The following is an 18794-nucleotide window of genomic DNA, read 5'->3' as shown; positions in this document are numbered from 1 at the left end:
ATACAAAGTCTCTATTTACAAGATATCTTGCAATGTTTGCAATGAATTACAATATTTGCATAAAACAATACGAATAACTTCTAAACTCGTTACCTACTTACTTATCACTTAGAACTGCTAAAAACAATAAACTAAATGAACTACTTCGGAAGTTAAAATAATAGATGAGTCGATTCTATTTTTTACGTCAACATCCTGTCGGCTGTTCGTCTATTCTCATGTAAATTTACCCTTAACGCGTCACATGTTTGTGTTTTTTATACACAACAGATTGGATATTATGCATTCTTGCATTCTATGCCCAATACTTGCTTAGTTTACGACTTGTATTGTTGTAGCCCTTCTTTCGCTGGAAGTGGCTTTTTATGGCAAGCGCCCGTGGCTTTACCCACAGAACTATCTGCGATTTAAGTTGATGCAACAGGTATTTCAGATCTTGGGTATTATTTATATTACTAGCAACAATCAATCCACTTATTTTACATTTGTATGAGTAAGAGTAAAACCAATTTCTTAATCGGTCATAGAGATTAGATAACCCTTCGTCTAGAACCCACATAATTACCCACACATTAAGTAAATTATACTATTGTCTTTAGTTTATGGAGTTCGAAACTATAGCTATAATATTGGCGAAGTATTAAATAATCGACATACTTTCAACGAACAGAGACGTATGAAACAGGTTTTACCGTTATTGATTAAAACAAACTGTTTTCTTTCCTAAGTACACCGTACTTATCGTATTTTACTCAACACTAAAACCTGTGGTCTCCACTCATGTTATCGAATAGATAAAAAACACTCTAGATTACTCGGTGGGCGTTCGATGTCTAGCTTATGACGTCATTGTAATAAAACACCGGCCAGTCCTAACCGCATTAAAATAACCACCATTTGCAGTATAATTATTCCTATAGTACCTAATATCAATATTACCTATTACACATTTCTGTTATTCGCGCGTATGTTTTTTAATTGGTTTGATTTGTAGAGATAACTCGGTAGGATATGAGGTCACGACTACCTGTTGAGATCAAGATTATAGAAGCTTCGGACTCAAATATATGGTAAAAAGCATACGTTACCATAAAGGAATCGTGGTTGTGGTACATAAATAATTAAAACGTATTTTAACTTTGGAAGTTTTATTACACAGAAGACACAGATAGAAAGCGCGGCAACCAAAAAGTTAACAAAAAGCAGAGACAACAACTATAGACAAAAAAAATATTATGGTTGCGTTCCTATTCACTAACACCCTCCCTAGGGACGCAACCCCATCCTTTTTACACAATACAAATGCTTGTCAGCAGTGGTGCCCTTAGTTAAATTATCAGCAATCATTTCCTCACCCTTAACATAACTAAACTTTATATCTAAATTATTTACGTGATCTTTAAGAAAATGATAGCGGATATCAATATGCCGCGACCTAGGCAGATAACAATCATTATTGGACAATTTAATTGCACTCTGGTTATCACTAAATATGACGAGTGGGTTGCTCTGTTCTTGACCAAGTTCAGCATGCAGTTGTTGGAGCCACAGCGCCTCCTGCGCCGCTGACGACATCGACATGTACTCGGCCTCAGCAGTAGACAGCGCCACAGTCTGCTGCTTTTGTGACCGCCAAGATATTGCACCACCCTGCAACAAAAAAATGTAACCCGTGCACGACTTCCTGTCGCGCACATCGCTTGCCCAATCAGCATCACAATATCCTGTGATTTTCTCATTACCATCTTTGGTATAAACTAATTTCAAGTCTTTGGTACCCTGTAGATATCGGAAAATTCTTTTAACTGCAGCCCAGTGTGCAGTGGTAGGATTTTTGTTAAATCTACTCAGTGTGTTTACTGCAAACGATATATCAGGGCGGGTACCCTGAGCCACATACAGTAAGGAGCCAATGGCCTGTTGATATGGACAGTCAGCAATTTCGTCTTCTTCATTTTTAGCACCAAGTTTCATGCCAGCTTCAAATGGTGTTTTCACAGATTTGCAGTCAAACATTCTGAACCGAGCTAATATATCATTTATGTATTTTTCTTGGTCTAATAGTACTTGATCTCCGTCTCTGGTAATATGTAGACCAAACACATTGACTTGCTGGACCAAGATCTTTCATTTCAAAGTGTTCCTTCAGTTTCTCTTTGAAAATATTTTTTTGTATTTTCTTCAGCCGTGAATAATATTAAGTCATCCACCCAGATGGCTATAAAGGTATTCTTCTCCTTATTACAATAGACACAAGGATCAGTTTTTGATTGTGTCATTCCTAACTCATGAAGTACAGATTTTAATTTCAGGTTCCAGAGCCTGCTAGCTTGCTTGAGACCATATATTGATTTCTGTAGCATGCATACCTGAGATCCAAGCTTATACTCCTCTGGCTGTTGCATGTAAATTTCTCTATCAATCTTTCCTTGCAGAAAAGCAGATACAGCATCCATTTGATCTATTGCCAATCCATACCTGGCTGCTAGGGCAAATAGATAGCGGATAGTGGTGTATCTGACAACTGGTGAGTATATTTCTTCATAATCTGTGCCCCATCTTTGTGCATATCCCTTTATTACAAGCCTTGCCTTATATCTCTGAACATTCCCACTCTGGTCTGTTTTTGTCTTGAACACCCACTTGTTTGGGAGAGCCTTTTTACCTGGAGGGAGATCTGTCAAAATCCATGTCTTATTCTTCATCAGGGAAGTATACTCCTCGTCCATGGCCCTCTTCCATTCAGTAGCTTGTGGTGATGCAAGTGCTTGCTCAACAGTCTGTGGGTCAGTCAAATCAGTAAACAAACACAATAAACCCATCTTTCCATTTTGTGCCTCATCTTGTTTAGCCTGTGACCGTGCTGACCTCAATGTTACATTACTATTGTAATTCTGTCTTATCGGATATGGAGGATGGTAAGTTTCATCAAGTTCTCCTGTGTCAGTGTCATACTCACTTGAGTCTTCACTATTACCTTGTGTGTCTGAGTTCTCTGCAGGACACCACAGGCGCAGATGTGGATGATGACTCCTGAGTGTGTATTTTGTCTCTATTTTCTAATGAGCCGAGACTTGCAGTGGCTGTTTGGCTGTCCTTTACTGGAACAGAAGTTTCACAATTAACTGGCACACTGACATCCGGATTATAATTTTCAATAAAAGAAACATCTCTACTTTTGACGACTTTGTGTGTCTTCGGATCCATAAAACGATATCCCTTTGTGTTTTCACAATATCCCACAAGTATCATTTTTACGGATTTTCTATCCCACTTTTGGCGTTTTTCTTTAGGATTATAAACCATAGCTTCAGAGCCAAATATCTTCATGTGTGATAAATTAGGTTTCTTACCTTTCCACATTTTCATATGGAGTTTTACCTTGTAATGACTTTGTCGGGAACGGTTTATTACATATGCAGCCGTTGCCACAGCTTCAGCCCAGTAGTTCTTCTCCAGGTTAGCATAAAACAACATGCACCGTGCTCGTTCCACCAAAGTCCTGTTCATTCTCTCAGCCATGCCGTTTTGCTGGGGAGTGTATGGAGTAGAGGTCTGATGAATTATACCATGATTAGATAAGAACTTTTCAAAGTTATAGTTGCAGTATTCTTTACCATTATCTGTTCGAAGCTTTGTTATCTTATGATTCAATTCATTCTCTACTTTTAACTTGAAATCCTTAAATGTTTCTAAAATATTTAACTTATCTTTCAGAAAATAAATATGGACCATTCGTGTGTAGTCATCAATGTAGGTAATAAAGTATTTCATACCTCCAAATGATAAATTTTCCATAGGGCCACACAAGTCTGAATGTATTAGTTCCAGCGGTCTTGTAGCTCTGGAACCCACATTTTTGAATGGCGTCCTTGCTTGCTTACCTTCCATACAATAAGTGCATGTGACATTACATTCTTCCTGAGTCAGAGTCACACCATCAGTGCAGCTAGGCAGCTTCTTCACATCTGGAATATTCAAATGGCCCATTCGCAGGTGCCACAGGTAAGTGTTATTACAATTAAGAGAGCTTGAGGTTAAATGTGCTACTTCTTTACTGGTATCCATGATGTATAACTTGTTGCTCAATGTTGCAGTGCACACCACCTCATCTTTCCCATCTTGAATTTCACATCCCCTTTTGTTAAAAATAACTTTATGTCCATTTTTCACAATAGTACTAACTGAAAGTAAATTAGCAGCTAGGCCAGGTACATACAAAACATTCTTAACTTGTATTACTTTATCTTGACTTAAATGTATGTCTACACAACCAACTCCCTTCACAGCTAATGGCTCTTTGTTTGCTACAGTGATACTATTTACAGATGGCTCGGCAACATTGTACATCCAATCTTTTCTACTAGTCATATGCATGGATGCACCGGAGTCTAGAAACCATTTATAGTCACTAATGTTCTCTTTGACGGTGGCTGAAAAAGCTGCTACAAAGCTGGAGCTCTCTCCTTTGCTTGCTGATTGTTTCTTTGGCAGTTTACAATATTTGGCAAAATGACCACTCTTATTACAATTGTAACATCTAGGTCCCTTTGATTTCACTGGCTGCATATTATTTCCTGTTTTTCCTGTTTTCTTAGTGTTTGTGTAGAAAGCGGTTGACTTTGATGTGTTTATCTCTTGAATGAGTTTAGTTTTTACAGAATCAGCACTGATTTGAATACCAGAACTCTCAAGCCCCATTATCATAGGCTTGTACTCTTCTGGTAGACCAGCCAACATCAAAGTGCCAAGCCACTCATCGTTGACATCAAATCCAATGTTACGCAGTTTGTGAGCAGTGTTCATTATTTTACTAACATAGTCTTCAACACTATTGCTTGACTCCAGTGTAGTATTGATCAAATCCTTAAGTAGACCTACTCTTCTGGTTAAACCGTTGTCATCAAAAGCCCTTTGTAAACTCTCCCATACTTCCTTCGCAGTTTTGCATTCCTGAACATGTACGTAATTCTGTGGGTCCAACAACAATATCAGCTTTGACTTCGCCTTTACGTCTTTACTAGCATCTACAGGTTTATTATCGGGGCGCTCAACACAACACCATAAATCCTCGTGCTCCAAGTATGTCTTCATACTGAACTTCCAGGTTGCAAAATTCTCTCTTCCGATCAATTTCTCCAAATTGAACATATTATTGGGACTCATCTTGTTGTGTTTCACCAAAAATATGCAATTTACAAACTGTGATCGTAAATTTTCTTAACCTCAAATTCAAAATTGTACCGCCAATTTTTCGGATTGAAGTTATTTCACTTTCTCGATATTTCCAACTGTACCACTTCGGAACCACGCTCTGCTACCATAAAGGAATCGTGGTTGTGGTACATAAATAATTAAAACGTATTTTAACTTTGGAAGTTTTATTACACAGAAGACACAGATAGAAAGCGCGGCAACCAAAAAGTTAACAAAAAGCAGAGACAACAACTATAGACAAAAAAAATATTATGGTTGCGTTCCTATTCACTAACAAAAACAAACTGTTTTCTTTCCTAAGTACACCGTACTTATCGTATTTTACTCAACACTAAAACCTGTGGTCTCCACTCATGTTATCGAATAGATAAAAAACACTCTAGATTACTCGGTGGGCGTTCGATGTCTAGCTTATGACGTCATTGTAATAAAACACCGGCCAGTCCTAACCGCATTAAAATAACCACCATTTGCAGTATAATTATTCCTATAGTACCTAATATCAATATTACCTATTACACATTTCTGTTATTCGCGCGTATGTTTTTTAATTGGTTTGATTTGTAGAGATAACTCGGTAGGATATGAGGTCACGACTACCTGTTGAGATCAAGATTATAGAAGCTTCGGACTCAAATATATGGTAAAAAGCATACGTTTACGAATTTATCAAATAAACTTTGTTTAAGTCTTCGTATAAACCTAGTTCTTTCGTAACTCGTAGTCGCATAGAACTTCATTTTGTTTACTAGATATTAGATTATTATTAATTTTAGACTATTTATCACTATTAAGTATTTTTACTGTTTAGCGTTGTCTAGCGTTTGTAGATAAAGTAGAGACAGTTATTTTCACTAATCAATAATTCTTAAAACATTGCAAGCTTGACAAAACCTATAACGCTGCGATCTAGATATCGGTGTTTCAACTAATTGCCTGAAGTCACGGCACGTTTACTAGCGAATAACCGACAAAGGTCGCCTGGTAGCATACAGCTTCTAGATAAAGATTGCGTGTTATATCGTCGCCGAAGTCAACTGCGTTCTATTAACAAGCGGGTGTTTAACACTGGAAGAAACGCTAATCTATTTATGTATTTACTAAGAAAGGCAAAATAAAAATGAGGACAAGTAGTAGTTTTTAAAACATTAAGATATTCATTGTAATTTGAAAGCAATCGCAACTATTTTTTTGGTTGTTGGTAAGTTGTAAGATTGCTGCGTACTATAGCCAGTAGGTAATTTAAATAACATGCAAATAAATAAAACGTAAACAAGCTAAATCACGAGAACTGGATCGTTCTAAATAACTGACTCAACAACCTTTTATTGCGGTTTAATTGGAATGATACAAATTGCCGTCTTATTGAAAAGTGATTATAGAAGATTGGATGGAGTCCTTTAAATCAGCCGCAGATTAACTACAGTTCGTCTAGCAGCCATCAATTAATGAGGCTACTTGCTGAGTCGTCCTAAGAAGCTTACTTGTCTATCGACGCTTGCGACAGCTACGGATGCGATTCATTAAATCGGAGCCTAGATATCCGTTTTAACCAGTTTTACTCCGATAAGTATTTAACCTATCTACGTTGCAATATTTTACATTAATAATATTAAAGAGCTTACCTGTAATGACGTTGACTAACTAGAGGTATTTCAAGAAGGAAACCACATTAAATCAACATGAATCCTGTATGTATTAAAGAATATAAAAACAAAATTTTACGCAACGATGCACACTCAAATGAAGAAGTTCGTTTACTGCTATCGCTATCAAAATGACTTTATCCTAAAAACTACTACTGCTTAAAACGTTGCGAAACAAAAGAAATAAGCTGCCTTTCTGTATACGTGGATGATAAATAGTCTAATGTTCTTTTTAAATCAGTTCCAATGTAACTTGAGACCGATGAACTCAGTAATTAGCGGGTTACGTTCCAAGAACGTGAAAGGAAAGTCTCGCGTGATACTCTTTTTATAAACTACCTATGGCATTATAATGAAAATAATTTCGCCAATCTTGCAGCTTCTTGTTCGGAACCAATTACTATGGCATCGGTCACATTAACAGAAGAGAGAAAGTTGATAATTATACATAATCACAATGAAGATCGAAGCATCGATGAAGAAAACTTTAACATATTTGTTCATTGCACTATAACTGTCCGCCATACATCTATTATAGTATTTCAGGGCATGGAAAAACCGCGAGAACAAACGGAGTGTCGAAGTATTTACTACCAGATTTGGCATGACGCGATGATATGTGGAACTGGTTTGATGCTCGTTAAGACGCGCCGTGGAGTCTCACGTATCTGAACAAAAACCAAGTCGGGAACAGGGCCAACTTGTTTTGGACAATACCCGGGCTGACACTTGAATGCCGATGCGTTTACCATGTGACATCACATAGCTACCCGAACATGGAGAAGTGTAGGCTGGGGAGAAAATCCTTTAAAGGAATAATATATGAGACGTATTGTGAGGATGATACTCAAACAAATTACCGTCACTACCTTTCGAATTGATAGGCTTTCGTTTGAGTAGATCGGACGTTTTCCTTACTGCACAGAAGTACCTACCCAATGTAATTATGGAACAAATGAATGAACTATAAGGAGAATACTTCTAAAAACATGATACCACTCGTTTCGAAGATAAATTGAGAAACAAAACACTCATTGTTCTCTATTCAAGGTCGAATAAATAAACCAGACGAAAGATAAATGAGTAACAGTTTAACACTTTGTATGCAGCATTGCAAAACAAAAATTTGCATTGAAATTTATTAAGTGAAAACTTAGGATTATTATTAATACAATTTACAGTACTATAAACTAGACTTGCAGCTATTGAATCGCGCATTTCCCGGACTCGTGTTTAGTAGGAGGTTGAATTTTAGCACTAGCTCCCTTTGTGAGCTTTGCATCGGGTCACCGACCCTTAATTATCCTACAGTGCGCACCGCTGCAGTGCAATGCTCCAGTAAAATTCTGCATAACAAGCCTTTATTAGTCCTTGACGGCCCCACTTCCTTAATAATACTAGTTCATATTCGTACTTTTATGAAATCAAAATAGATGGCAAACATTTTGGGTAATTTTTAACGTGTTAAAAGCTGCACTGGACGTTGAAAAGCCTTTTAAATACGAATAACGTTCTGACGGTTGGTGGTTGCGTAACTTACACCGGATAAGCCGCAAAAATGAAGCCGGTTGTTGCGATCCCTATCGAGTGACCGCGTTGAATCACTTTTGCATGTCCACGTCCACAATTACGACCCGAACTTTGTGTACCGTGTTTTTATAAAACGAATACGATAGCATCATTCGAATCAATTTATCCGATGAATCATACTCGATTTCGATGAAGTGTGTTCCTGTATATGTATGTTGCGAAAACTCAATTTATTTTTTCTCAGTTTAAATGAATTATACCGACGACGGTATAATATCTGATAAGTCGTAAAACATTTGTGGAATCAATTAAATTTTTGATGGTAAACAGTGATAGCCTTTTTCCCCACCGGCTAAACGTAGTTTGTTAGACTAAGTTTGCAGTTATTATTGCTGTCAATAAATAAAGCCTGTTCTATTATATAGGAGTAGTGGCGCTATTGTCAAGATACGGGTAAATAATGAACGTCCTGCCTGTTACTTTTGTCCAAACAAGGAAGTGTAAATGTGGAGTAATTGGCTGGACCAGGAAATTACTAAAAGGTTTCTTAGGTTCATCGATCATTTGCGTCTCGTGCTTGTTTTAACGGCTTCCTTTTTAGCAGAAGTGAAACGTGCCGATAAAAGCGTGCTATCTGCAATACTTGCGCGTTTAAGTAAGTTTGTATCAACAAGATTATCATTCCGCAGTTGCCGTCTGAAGCGACCAGTTCCTATAAAAGGCTCGTTAAGTAAATGTTTTCCGTTAGCTATGACACACACGCTAATATTTGGCCTTCCATATGCACCAGCCTCCGTCGAGAACTGGCTTGACTCGAGGTAAATTACTATATTTACCTGTAATTATGGTAGACAGTTTTCGGATTTATGGAGCAATTAAGTGCATAATCCCTTATGAAGCCTGGTAGGGCAGTTACAAAATGCTTTGAAAGTTTTCGTGTAATCGGAGACTTATTCAGGACGTGCAGCGAGTTTGTGAGGTTAAATAACGGCTTTAATTACATCGGAGTGAATTTTTTGAATGCGAAATTCACATTAAGATTGACATTTTGAAAGGGGCAACGAATGTGAATACTTCGGATTTACGAAAATAAATCTTTGAGTCGTATGGTTGTATAACCATAAAAAAATGTCTTCGCATCCATAATTGGTTGCTCGCTCATTCATAGTGAGAAGGTTATTTAGAGGAAACACTAACACAGTAGCTGAGTTAGTCCATTCTGTTGTCGGCCACGTGCATGATCATGCATACTGTAAACAGATATAATTAAGGTCGCGGCGTCCATATTAATGCAGGCCCGATCAATATTCATAGCAAGCGGGCCGCGGGTCAGATGGTTAGATACGTATTGGCGCCCAGTGCTCGGGTCAAGTAAGAATAAGTAGAGATTCGCTATAAAACTAGTGCTACGTTAATTATTTTGTTCACTTAATTGTGAATATTCAAAAATAATGATCAGCATACTCCTCTCTGATATAGGAAAAAAATATTAAAGACTTTATGACTTATCTACGTGAACGTGAAAGCTTTACCGAGTGACTCGAGCGCATCTCAATGTGACCTTGACGCGATAACGCTGCGTCTGCGCAGCTATTACCATGGTACCGGTAATAACCCCCTATTAGTTTAAACGCTTCGCCAGTGTTACATTGCATTTTTGTAAAATTATAAGCGTCTTCAATTTCATGGTTAGTTTGTTTTAACTTTAAGATATTGATGTTTCATGCGATAACTACATTTTATAATTTGTTGGCACAAGACCAGCAACTGAAGACCGGTTGCTAAAGGATGTAACTGATGCTCAAGATGACAGTAATAAAGTAATTTCTTTCATATTAAATAAGATAGCGACTAATATTGTTTGTGTGCTGTTTACCCTAAGTAAATTACTTGGAGAACTCTAGTGAATCACGAGTTTGTGCTTTTCCCTACTTAGTAACTACTAACCTTTCCCAAAAGATAACATTGGTGTCCGTGTGTAGCAAGACTTGGTATGATACGTTTATTTTGCACTTATACCAAAAATGTTTTGATGAATCTTTAAAAAAGAGATTGATTTATGTTATGTTAAGCAAAATAATATACATGTGTTTAGACGGAAGCTAAAGAAGCAATTTAGTATCGCAAGTAATCTGCGGTTATAGCTGGATAACAACTGTGTGAATAAGATTCTGTTTTATTTTCCATAAACCTTAACAGATGTGCCGTAATTTTTTACAAACTTATCTTAACGCTCGCATTCACAACTTAACAGTTACAATAATGGATTTATATAAGTATATTTAGAATAAAAGTACAGCTTCATGAGGCAGAAGTATTTTAACAACCGCTCATAATCAATTTCACGTGAACAACGGTAATTAACATATTTCTGCGTTTTCTTCGGAGTATGCACGCGTAGCATGGAATGTTATCACGTCGACTCGTTGCCTTGCACCATGCTTAGATAAGGCATGTTATGTAGGAACCTGGGTAATGTGAAAAAATAAATTAATTTAAATGTTATCCTACGAATATTTGATATGACAACAATTTTTTACGCTCATCAATAAATAAGTATATAATGTATTTTATTACCAGATATAGTCACAAGAACCCACCAATAAAAAAAAAGACGATGTTGCAATTCGAAAAAAAAAATCGTAGTCTTTTGTGTATCGTTTACTCATGTTTCACTCTACTTACTCTAATTTCGTTATATAAATACTCACGAACAACAAATTACTATCGAGATAGTGATACTTTTAGTTCCATTAAATACCCGTAACTTTCTTCTATCAATCACATATCGGAGACATTTATTTGCGCGCAAGTGGGTCAAACATCTCGGATTCGATACCACTCGGGTGTTATATTATTCTTTGTCAACATTAAAAGCTCAATTAGAAGTCCGTCACGAGAACTAACGGCGTCTGGAGGCAGTCAAGCGTAGACAGTTTACTACCACGTAAATTGTTTACTGACTAGACTTGCTTAATGGATTTTGGCCAAATGTACCGTAGATCTAGACTTAATGAAAGCTTTGTCTGTGGGAATATTTGGGGCTTACCGAAAAAAGTGAAAAAGTGCAACATTAACCCGAAGACATGGCTATGAATCCCTCTAAAGTTGCAACACCTGTAATTAATTAACATAAAAATATACGCTCTAAAAATATTGAACCTCTATTGTATTCTAAAATAACACCCAAGAACCGTAAATATATAACAAATAAATATGAAGCTCAGAAAATATTATTGCTATAAGTGTTCGAGGCGATTCCGAGACCATTCTTAGAGTACCGTCATTTATTTTGTTGCCGCGCACGGCGTGAATTGGCCCTGTAAAAGACCAGTCAATACGATTTAGAGTTGGACCTCAATAGATCAGATAGTGGCTATTGTATGGCCGTAACAGCTATTTATAAAGTTCGATGACTCCACGTTCTATCAAATCGTAATAATTTATCCCTAAACCTATTCATGTTATAATGTCAGATAGCAATATAAATTGATTTATTATCAACTAATTCTATTGAATGTTACAGAAATCCTCTGTAACGAGAACATAAAAGTGTATTAATATTAATGAATACAAGTTATTCTTGTATCGTATTTATGAAGGAATGATTGTTAATGTCTATATGGTATGTAGTTGTGAATTGATTTTCTGCAGTAAATGTAACATAACTTGGTGTACGTGACTCATTTTAGTGTTTGTATGTTTGTGTGATTGTTAAATAAGAATAAATGAGACATTCTCGAATATGATGGAGTACTCTAAAATATTTCGGATTGCTTACTTCGTTACGGGTTTAACTTTCGCTTTGTTAACCATTGCGGGTGTGCAGCGGTGTGACTCCCACGCGACGTTCCGATGTTGGCTATCGAGCTTCAAGAATCAAATAACTTAAGTAAGATGGATACGTTGACACTGACCACAGACAACACCAAGGTGAGCTCCTTCTATTTGTAACCCTCGATATATAACGTGTTTAAACAGGCCCAAATATCTTAAATATCGCTTAGCATAAAAATTAACAACTTAGGTTTTAAAGAAAATTTATGTTCAGTAACAAATTTGGTCTCTGATTTTAGCTGAATATTTTTTTTTTAGCTGAAGTCAGTTTTTTATGTGGTAATCATTTATTTTTTTATAAATTCACTGGCTTCCAGCAATAAATTTCTAATTCTTATCCTGACTCGTATATGAAGTTAGACTCAAGTGTCATTCGTAGGCTATTAAGAATCTTGTTGCACTACTGATTTGCATCTCATTACTTATTTAGCGCAAATCAAAAGAGAGAAAGGATTGAAATCCGACAGTCTTGAATATGCCAATATCAGATTATTGCTACAATCTGTATATCGATTTAAGGCAGTGTTGACACATGTCTAATTAACGGCATGTCTGGATTTACGTCGCTTAGTTAATCAAGTCACTCTCCATTTATAGAAAAACATACCCACAAACAATTGTAATCCTTATCTCGTTGTGATAAAGCCGATAAACGTAGATCAATGATGTAAAGGAAAATAATATCTACTTATCCGTCATAAAAGTAGGTTAGCATACTTGTGATGTGGTTGGATCGATTTCAAGGTTTCGCGGTTTCTACAACACGCTTTTGGGGCATGTAATTAAAAGACCATTTGTATAAATTGCCTTATAAAGCTATCTTCCAAATGCTAAAATCCAAATTCGATATTTTGTCTAGCTGAGCGAAATAAAGAAATTCCTAATATGTATTTGGTTGGTTTTCCTAATTCTCCATAAATATTTGCTTTGTTCCAAGAAAGGTAATATCCTGATTTCTGTTGTCTAAATCTATCTTGTTCCTATGAATGTAGATCTTAGAAAGTTAATTAAAATAGCAATGTTAATTATTCGTGCTGTCTGAGTAGCAGTAAAGATTGAGGGTATTAAGGAAACAACACGCCATGTTGTTCTGGGAAATTAGTGGGATCGACTTACTTTGACTCTTGCTCAATTCAATGTTCTTGGAATTGTATTACGGAATCGTTATGCTTTTTGTTGTGTTAGGATCTTCGAAAGCTCTTTTACCATCGATGTTAACCAGTTGTTTTTAGGTTTGATATTAGTATTCAATTGTACAGATATAATTGTTTTTCTGTTAAGTTTTTGCTTATAACGCCAACATGTTTCATGGAATCTTTCGTTGTTTAACTCTTGTAATGAAGCTATGGCTATATAATATTGCAGTTACCTCTTTTTAAGTATACTTCTAAAATGACTTCATCATTGTCGTTTTTCGAGAAATTCGGCCAGTTCATGTTTATTAAAGAGGCACTACTTCAGAGGCCCGAAAACCCCGAGGGCCTCTAATGTTTCGAGATTCGATCACAATTTTTTGGGAACCATCGAAATCCTATTTTTAACGCCAGTATAAAATTTGGTAACAATACTAAAGTCAAGGTAAAGAAAATCGTGATAGCAACGATTTATTTAACCTTGAAATAGAACAGATCGTTTAAAACGTTGTTTTATACAAATAAAAGTGTGTTCAGAAAGTTGTTGTAATAGTCCGTCTAAAGTCGTTGTAGAGCTTTGATGTGGACGTTTATGGGATTGTAAAATGGCGAAACGTTTTTATTCACTGGTGTACATACGGTTTGTTTTCTGTTTCTAGCCGTGCACTCGTTTCATTGTGGCCGCTATTGCTTCACAAGCCTCTACTATTGCGAATGGAACGTAAATCGTTGCCCGCACCGGGAATAGTTTATTTGATCGGGCAGGTTTAAGGTTCGACGCCCGCGCAGGGTGGTCCAACAAACTCACAATGTTGACAATTCAACGCTTCATCGAATATTTCATTTATTTTTTACGTTTGCGATGATTCGTGTTCCATTGTGCCACAAATATCGTGTTGCTTGCATTTGTTAATGCAGCGTAATGAGACACTTGTATTGCATGGACGTGTCGTTACTCATCAGTTATGAATGATCATGTCATCGGTATTACGATTCGCGGGATGTAAAAGCGGTCAGAATGGTTCACTCGACGATGCTCTCCGCTTGCACTTGTTGCCGTCTATCACGCCTCAAGTATGTACATATATTTGCGAGTATCGAGAGGCCTCGATAGCTGTCGAAAAGCTTGTTTTTATTTATGTTCATAATCACACTTGTGTAAATTGGTGTTAATAGAATAATACCTGTAGTTTTCGTTACGCACAAATTTTCGGACACACGCTATTTGTTCTGTCAATATTTAACTACGGATCACCTATTCATTATTCTGTCTTGCGGCATGCTCTGTTTTGTGTTACGGTAACAAAACCGGAGTTACCTACATTTTTTAAACCTGTTAACATAAACAGAAACGTCACATTCCCACATTGTGCACAAAATTTACGATAAGTAAAAAAACAGATGGAATCTCGTTAATGATTGTAAATGTTAACTTATTTATTTAGGATTGCTGTTTCGGGCATCGATTCCAAACAAAGCGGAATCATTCGAACGGACGCTGACGTAAAGAGGAATAACTGTGATGGCGTGCAGTTTCTTATTAACTTTTTTCCAAGATGCGGTCGCCCACGTCGATATTTTTTCGTAACTAACGAATTTGGTTTAGCTTTTCGAAATTTATTCAATTTATTTTAAGAAAATGTTTTCGTTTCGTATTTTAAAAAAGATTACTCAATTGTAACATAAATCTTGTTGTATTTATCGTCGATCAGTTCCTACGGTACTTCTAAACATTTCTTGTGAAGATAATGCTATTAAATTATCTTATAAAATATACTTTCTTTACGATCGGATGAATAGAATTTTATTATAGCAAACTATTTACATCATTTCCTCACTTTACAACTATCATTCGTAAACTGGCGTTAATTTTTCCAGCTAGCATGTTGTTAACACATAAATTCGTGCTTACATGTCGGAAACGCTTACAATAGACAAATTAGAACCACAATTAGTTGAAAAATTATGTCACCGTGGGCGTCAACAAACATGTACTTGGAGTTTTTGTTATCATTGCGCCCTACTAAACAGTTTAAATAAGTTAAAGATCTTATTCATTTGAGTGCTGTTGATAATTATTTACTACATTGTTGTTACGATTGTAAGTAACAATAAATTCAGCTCTTTTCAGACAATTTTTTGCAATATCAAACATCTGCTTTCAGTTCAGAATCCATCTTTATTCGATGTGTAAACAAACAAACAGAATGTAGAGGTACAATAAGGGTGTGGCGTGGCTGTCACCGTTGTCACCTCCCTATATGGAGAGAAATGGAAGTTAACACGACACACACCTACTGACCGCCGACCGGTGACCTTTGCAACATAGAGTTGTTATAATATAATATTATTTTCATGTTTCTATACTTCAAAAGATTTCAAGTTCCGTGTGTTTTATGCTAGTAACAAATAGGAAACTACCGTGTTTATGGTCCAGTGTGGTCAGTGTGTCGATTTTCTGCAGTTATTCGTAAGGCTAGGTCAGGGTGATTAACACAGTAGCATACTGGGATTCAGCTCGATTGTAATTAAAAGTTTTTATAACCGTAAAGAAGAAATTCTTGTGGCTTTCAGACATTTTTTTTGTCGTTTGAAAATGATTGTGTGCTTGTATACGACTGTCCTGAACAGAGACTGCAATAATTTACGTGTGCATACGGATTGCCTGAAATAATGTATGGTTGTATCGTTAGCGGGAATTCGCATTTTCGAGTTTTCTAGTTTTTTATTGGTATATTTTTCAGATAGCCTATAGTTACTTTGAATACAGATGTTGATAAAATCTGCTAAGGTGTGATGTGAGTTTATTTAAAAAACTTTGCAATATAATATGTCACAAATGTAGGCACAGAATTGTAAAGATATATAAAAAATACAGAATGTCTTTTTTATTGGAGTCTAAAGCTTAATATAACGTCTGGGCTTGTTCAGTATTTATTACAAACTTGGGTTCTTATACCTCTTATGTCACGAGTGCCTCCTTATACGGAACGAACAAGGTTCACTTTTTATCATATTGTTTACAATAAACGAACGATGATTATTAAAAACATATAACAGTCAATACAGGTATTATGAAGCGTTTACTATGTAACTTAAGGTTTATGTTTAAACCTGGTAATATTCTTAAAACTGCCAGTTTTTGTTTTCGCTATTAAATTTCGATTTGTAATTATTTTGAATATCGTTTACATTACCAACAAGCTATTACGGAGTAAATTAATTCTTAAATTGCAACCTCTTATCAGAATCGACTTTTTTGTAGGTATACATTAACTGTTGATCAATAAGTAGGTAAGTTTCTTGTGTATTTATACATACATTACGTGTGCCAAAAGGTTAAAATGTTTATTTAATAACATTGTTATCTTAACAATACTCAGTGAATGTAGAACGCGTAAAAATGTTAATAGACACGAGAAATAAGTTTAATGTTATACTGATATCAATAAGTATTTATTATGACAGTTAGTGTTTATAATAAAATATTGTTATGCACCTAACGTGTGTTAGGTGCATATATGAGCTCGAATTGGTCAGGCAACTTAAAATTACATAGGTAACTGATAGCAGTATTAGTCATAAGTTATTTGAACTAAATTTAATTTAACGTTTCTTTTCGATAAGTTACGAGACTAAGTCTGGTGACTTCTTTGCTTTTAGACTATTCAATCACCGTTTACTTAAATTGTCCACGGAAATTCAGTTAGTTTAGTTTAACAAACGGACATCTAAATATTGATAGGATACAAAATTTTAAATTATTAGTCTTTGCTGTCTGAAGATACTATATGTATAGAGTGGATTTTTTATTTAACGATGACGTAATAGTTTCACTAATCACATTTCTGTCTGCCAAATATGGAGAACATAAATATTATATAGTACCTACTGCGTAGAAATCATGTTTATGAGTCATCAAAATCAAAATTTGTAGTGATTAATTAAAAAAGCACAATAAAATGATGGTGATCACGAAATGATTATCTATGGTTCAGAAATAAATTAATGCCGTGGCATTCGGACTTGATAACTTTAAGAGTAATTTTAAATATGAGATTCTGATTTATAATTCTAAAACTATTTTGACGTAAGTATGATGAAATGTTATATAATATGAGTTTTTTTTTTATACAGGCATCTACATATTTTAACATCGAATCTGCTAAATATTCTGTCCAAATTCCGTTTGATCCAGTATTCGATATTTTTGTTGATCCGTAGCTTTTTTGTAGGATAGTATGTATTCATTCACAACTAGAAATAGATCTAGCTTAAATTGAGTAAAATCTTACCGCTTAATTGAAGCTAGATTGAAAGTTTGCAAACTGGAATAATTATACTGCATATTTCATTTCAAGATGTTTTATTTTCGATTGACCAATTAACTGCTCTGATTGATCTAACACATAAAAATCGAGGAAACAACCATTATAATCAATTAATTTTGGTTTAGAGCTCTCGTTAAGTTAATTTATCATCTTGTTAGTGCTAAGCAACTTGATCTAGGTGCCTGCCAATTTTCTTCAACTAGTTTTTAGACTGAATGATAGAAATCATATTTTATGTTCAATCAATTAATCAGAAAGAATTTCCACATCAATCTTAAAAATATTGTTAAATTAAGTCCTGTATTGAAATGTCAAGGTCAATCTAGGTGGCCATTGGGTACCAAAATGTCAAATATAAATGTAGGTTACCCTTAAAAGTAAGCCACTTTATAACAACGGCTTTGAATACTAAAGTAATGTTACAATATTACATGACATCATAGTTTAAGATGCAAATGATATAATACGCTGCACCAAAAAGGAAGTAAGGAGTAATATTACATGTCCAGGAGCTTACAGCTTCATCAAACTCGAGTATACATACGTCTGAGAGTGCAGGTCATTGGCCTGGAATGAACCTATACAATCTATGTTATAGATAAGATAGATTTCTACAAATGTAGGTAACACATTTATGCGGCTCGCCTTAAGATAGGATCCTAAGTTTGGTTGACCCTAAAATCGGAAAGGGTCCATTTTGTCTAAGATGATTATCAGCATCAGTTGTACATATAAAAATAAAACTAAGGCCGAAGCATATGTTTACCGAATGCATACGTACTCCATCTGAATGTACTCTACCTGTTAGAGAAATTCACTCTACCAGGCTTAACAATATCCATTAATTGATATTCTAACCTAAAAGTACTACAACACCATGTAAAACAAATAATGTATTCATCTTGTACAAAAACTTGAATGGTAATGTTAAACAAGCGCCACTGCTCGGTTGCACTTATCGGTGTTTAAATCAATTCACGGTTCAATCGATTCGTGCCTGATCCGAGAATCGAGAACCGAGTCATTGAGGGGTTGCTTAAGCAATCGATTTAGAACAATAGAATCGAGTACATCGGAAAGGTTGTCTTGTTCTCCATAAT

At 35.6% G+C, this 18794-nt stretch overlaps 1 protein-coding gene across 1 annotated transcript in view; it reads right to left on the bottom strand.

The window, feature by feature from the left end:
* The window catches only part of LOC113504667 (protein white-like), an 18010-nt gene extending 14500 nt beyond the window's left edge, over window positions 1-3510 (bottom strand). Inside the window, exons 1-3 of the mRNA XM_026887086.1 lie at window positions 3354-3510; window positions 2370-2995; window positions 1393-2112 (exon numbers count right to left, since the gene is read on the bottom strand). Coding sequence (XP_026742887.1) covers window positions 1393-2112; window positions 2370-2995; window positions 3354-3510 — 1503 coding nt within the window. The remainder of the gene's footprint in view (window positions 1-1392; window positions 2113-2369; window positions 2996-3353) is intronic.
* Window positions 3511-18794: the final 15284 nt, after the last annotated feature.

Source organism: Trichoplusia ni, chromosome 22 (assembly GCF_003590095.1).
Source record: "Trichoplusia ni isolate ovarian cell line Hi5 chromosome 22, tn1, whole genome shotgun sequence".
NCBI classification, from domain to species: domain Eukaryota; kingdom Metazoa; phylum Arthropoda; class Insecta; order Lepidoptera; family Noctuidae; genus Trichoplusia; species Trichoplusia ni.
This window is presented reverse-complemented; position numbering and strand designations above follow the sequence as displayed.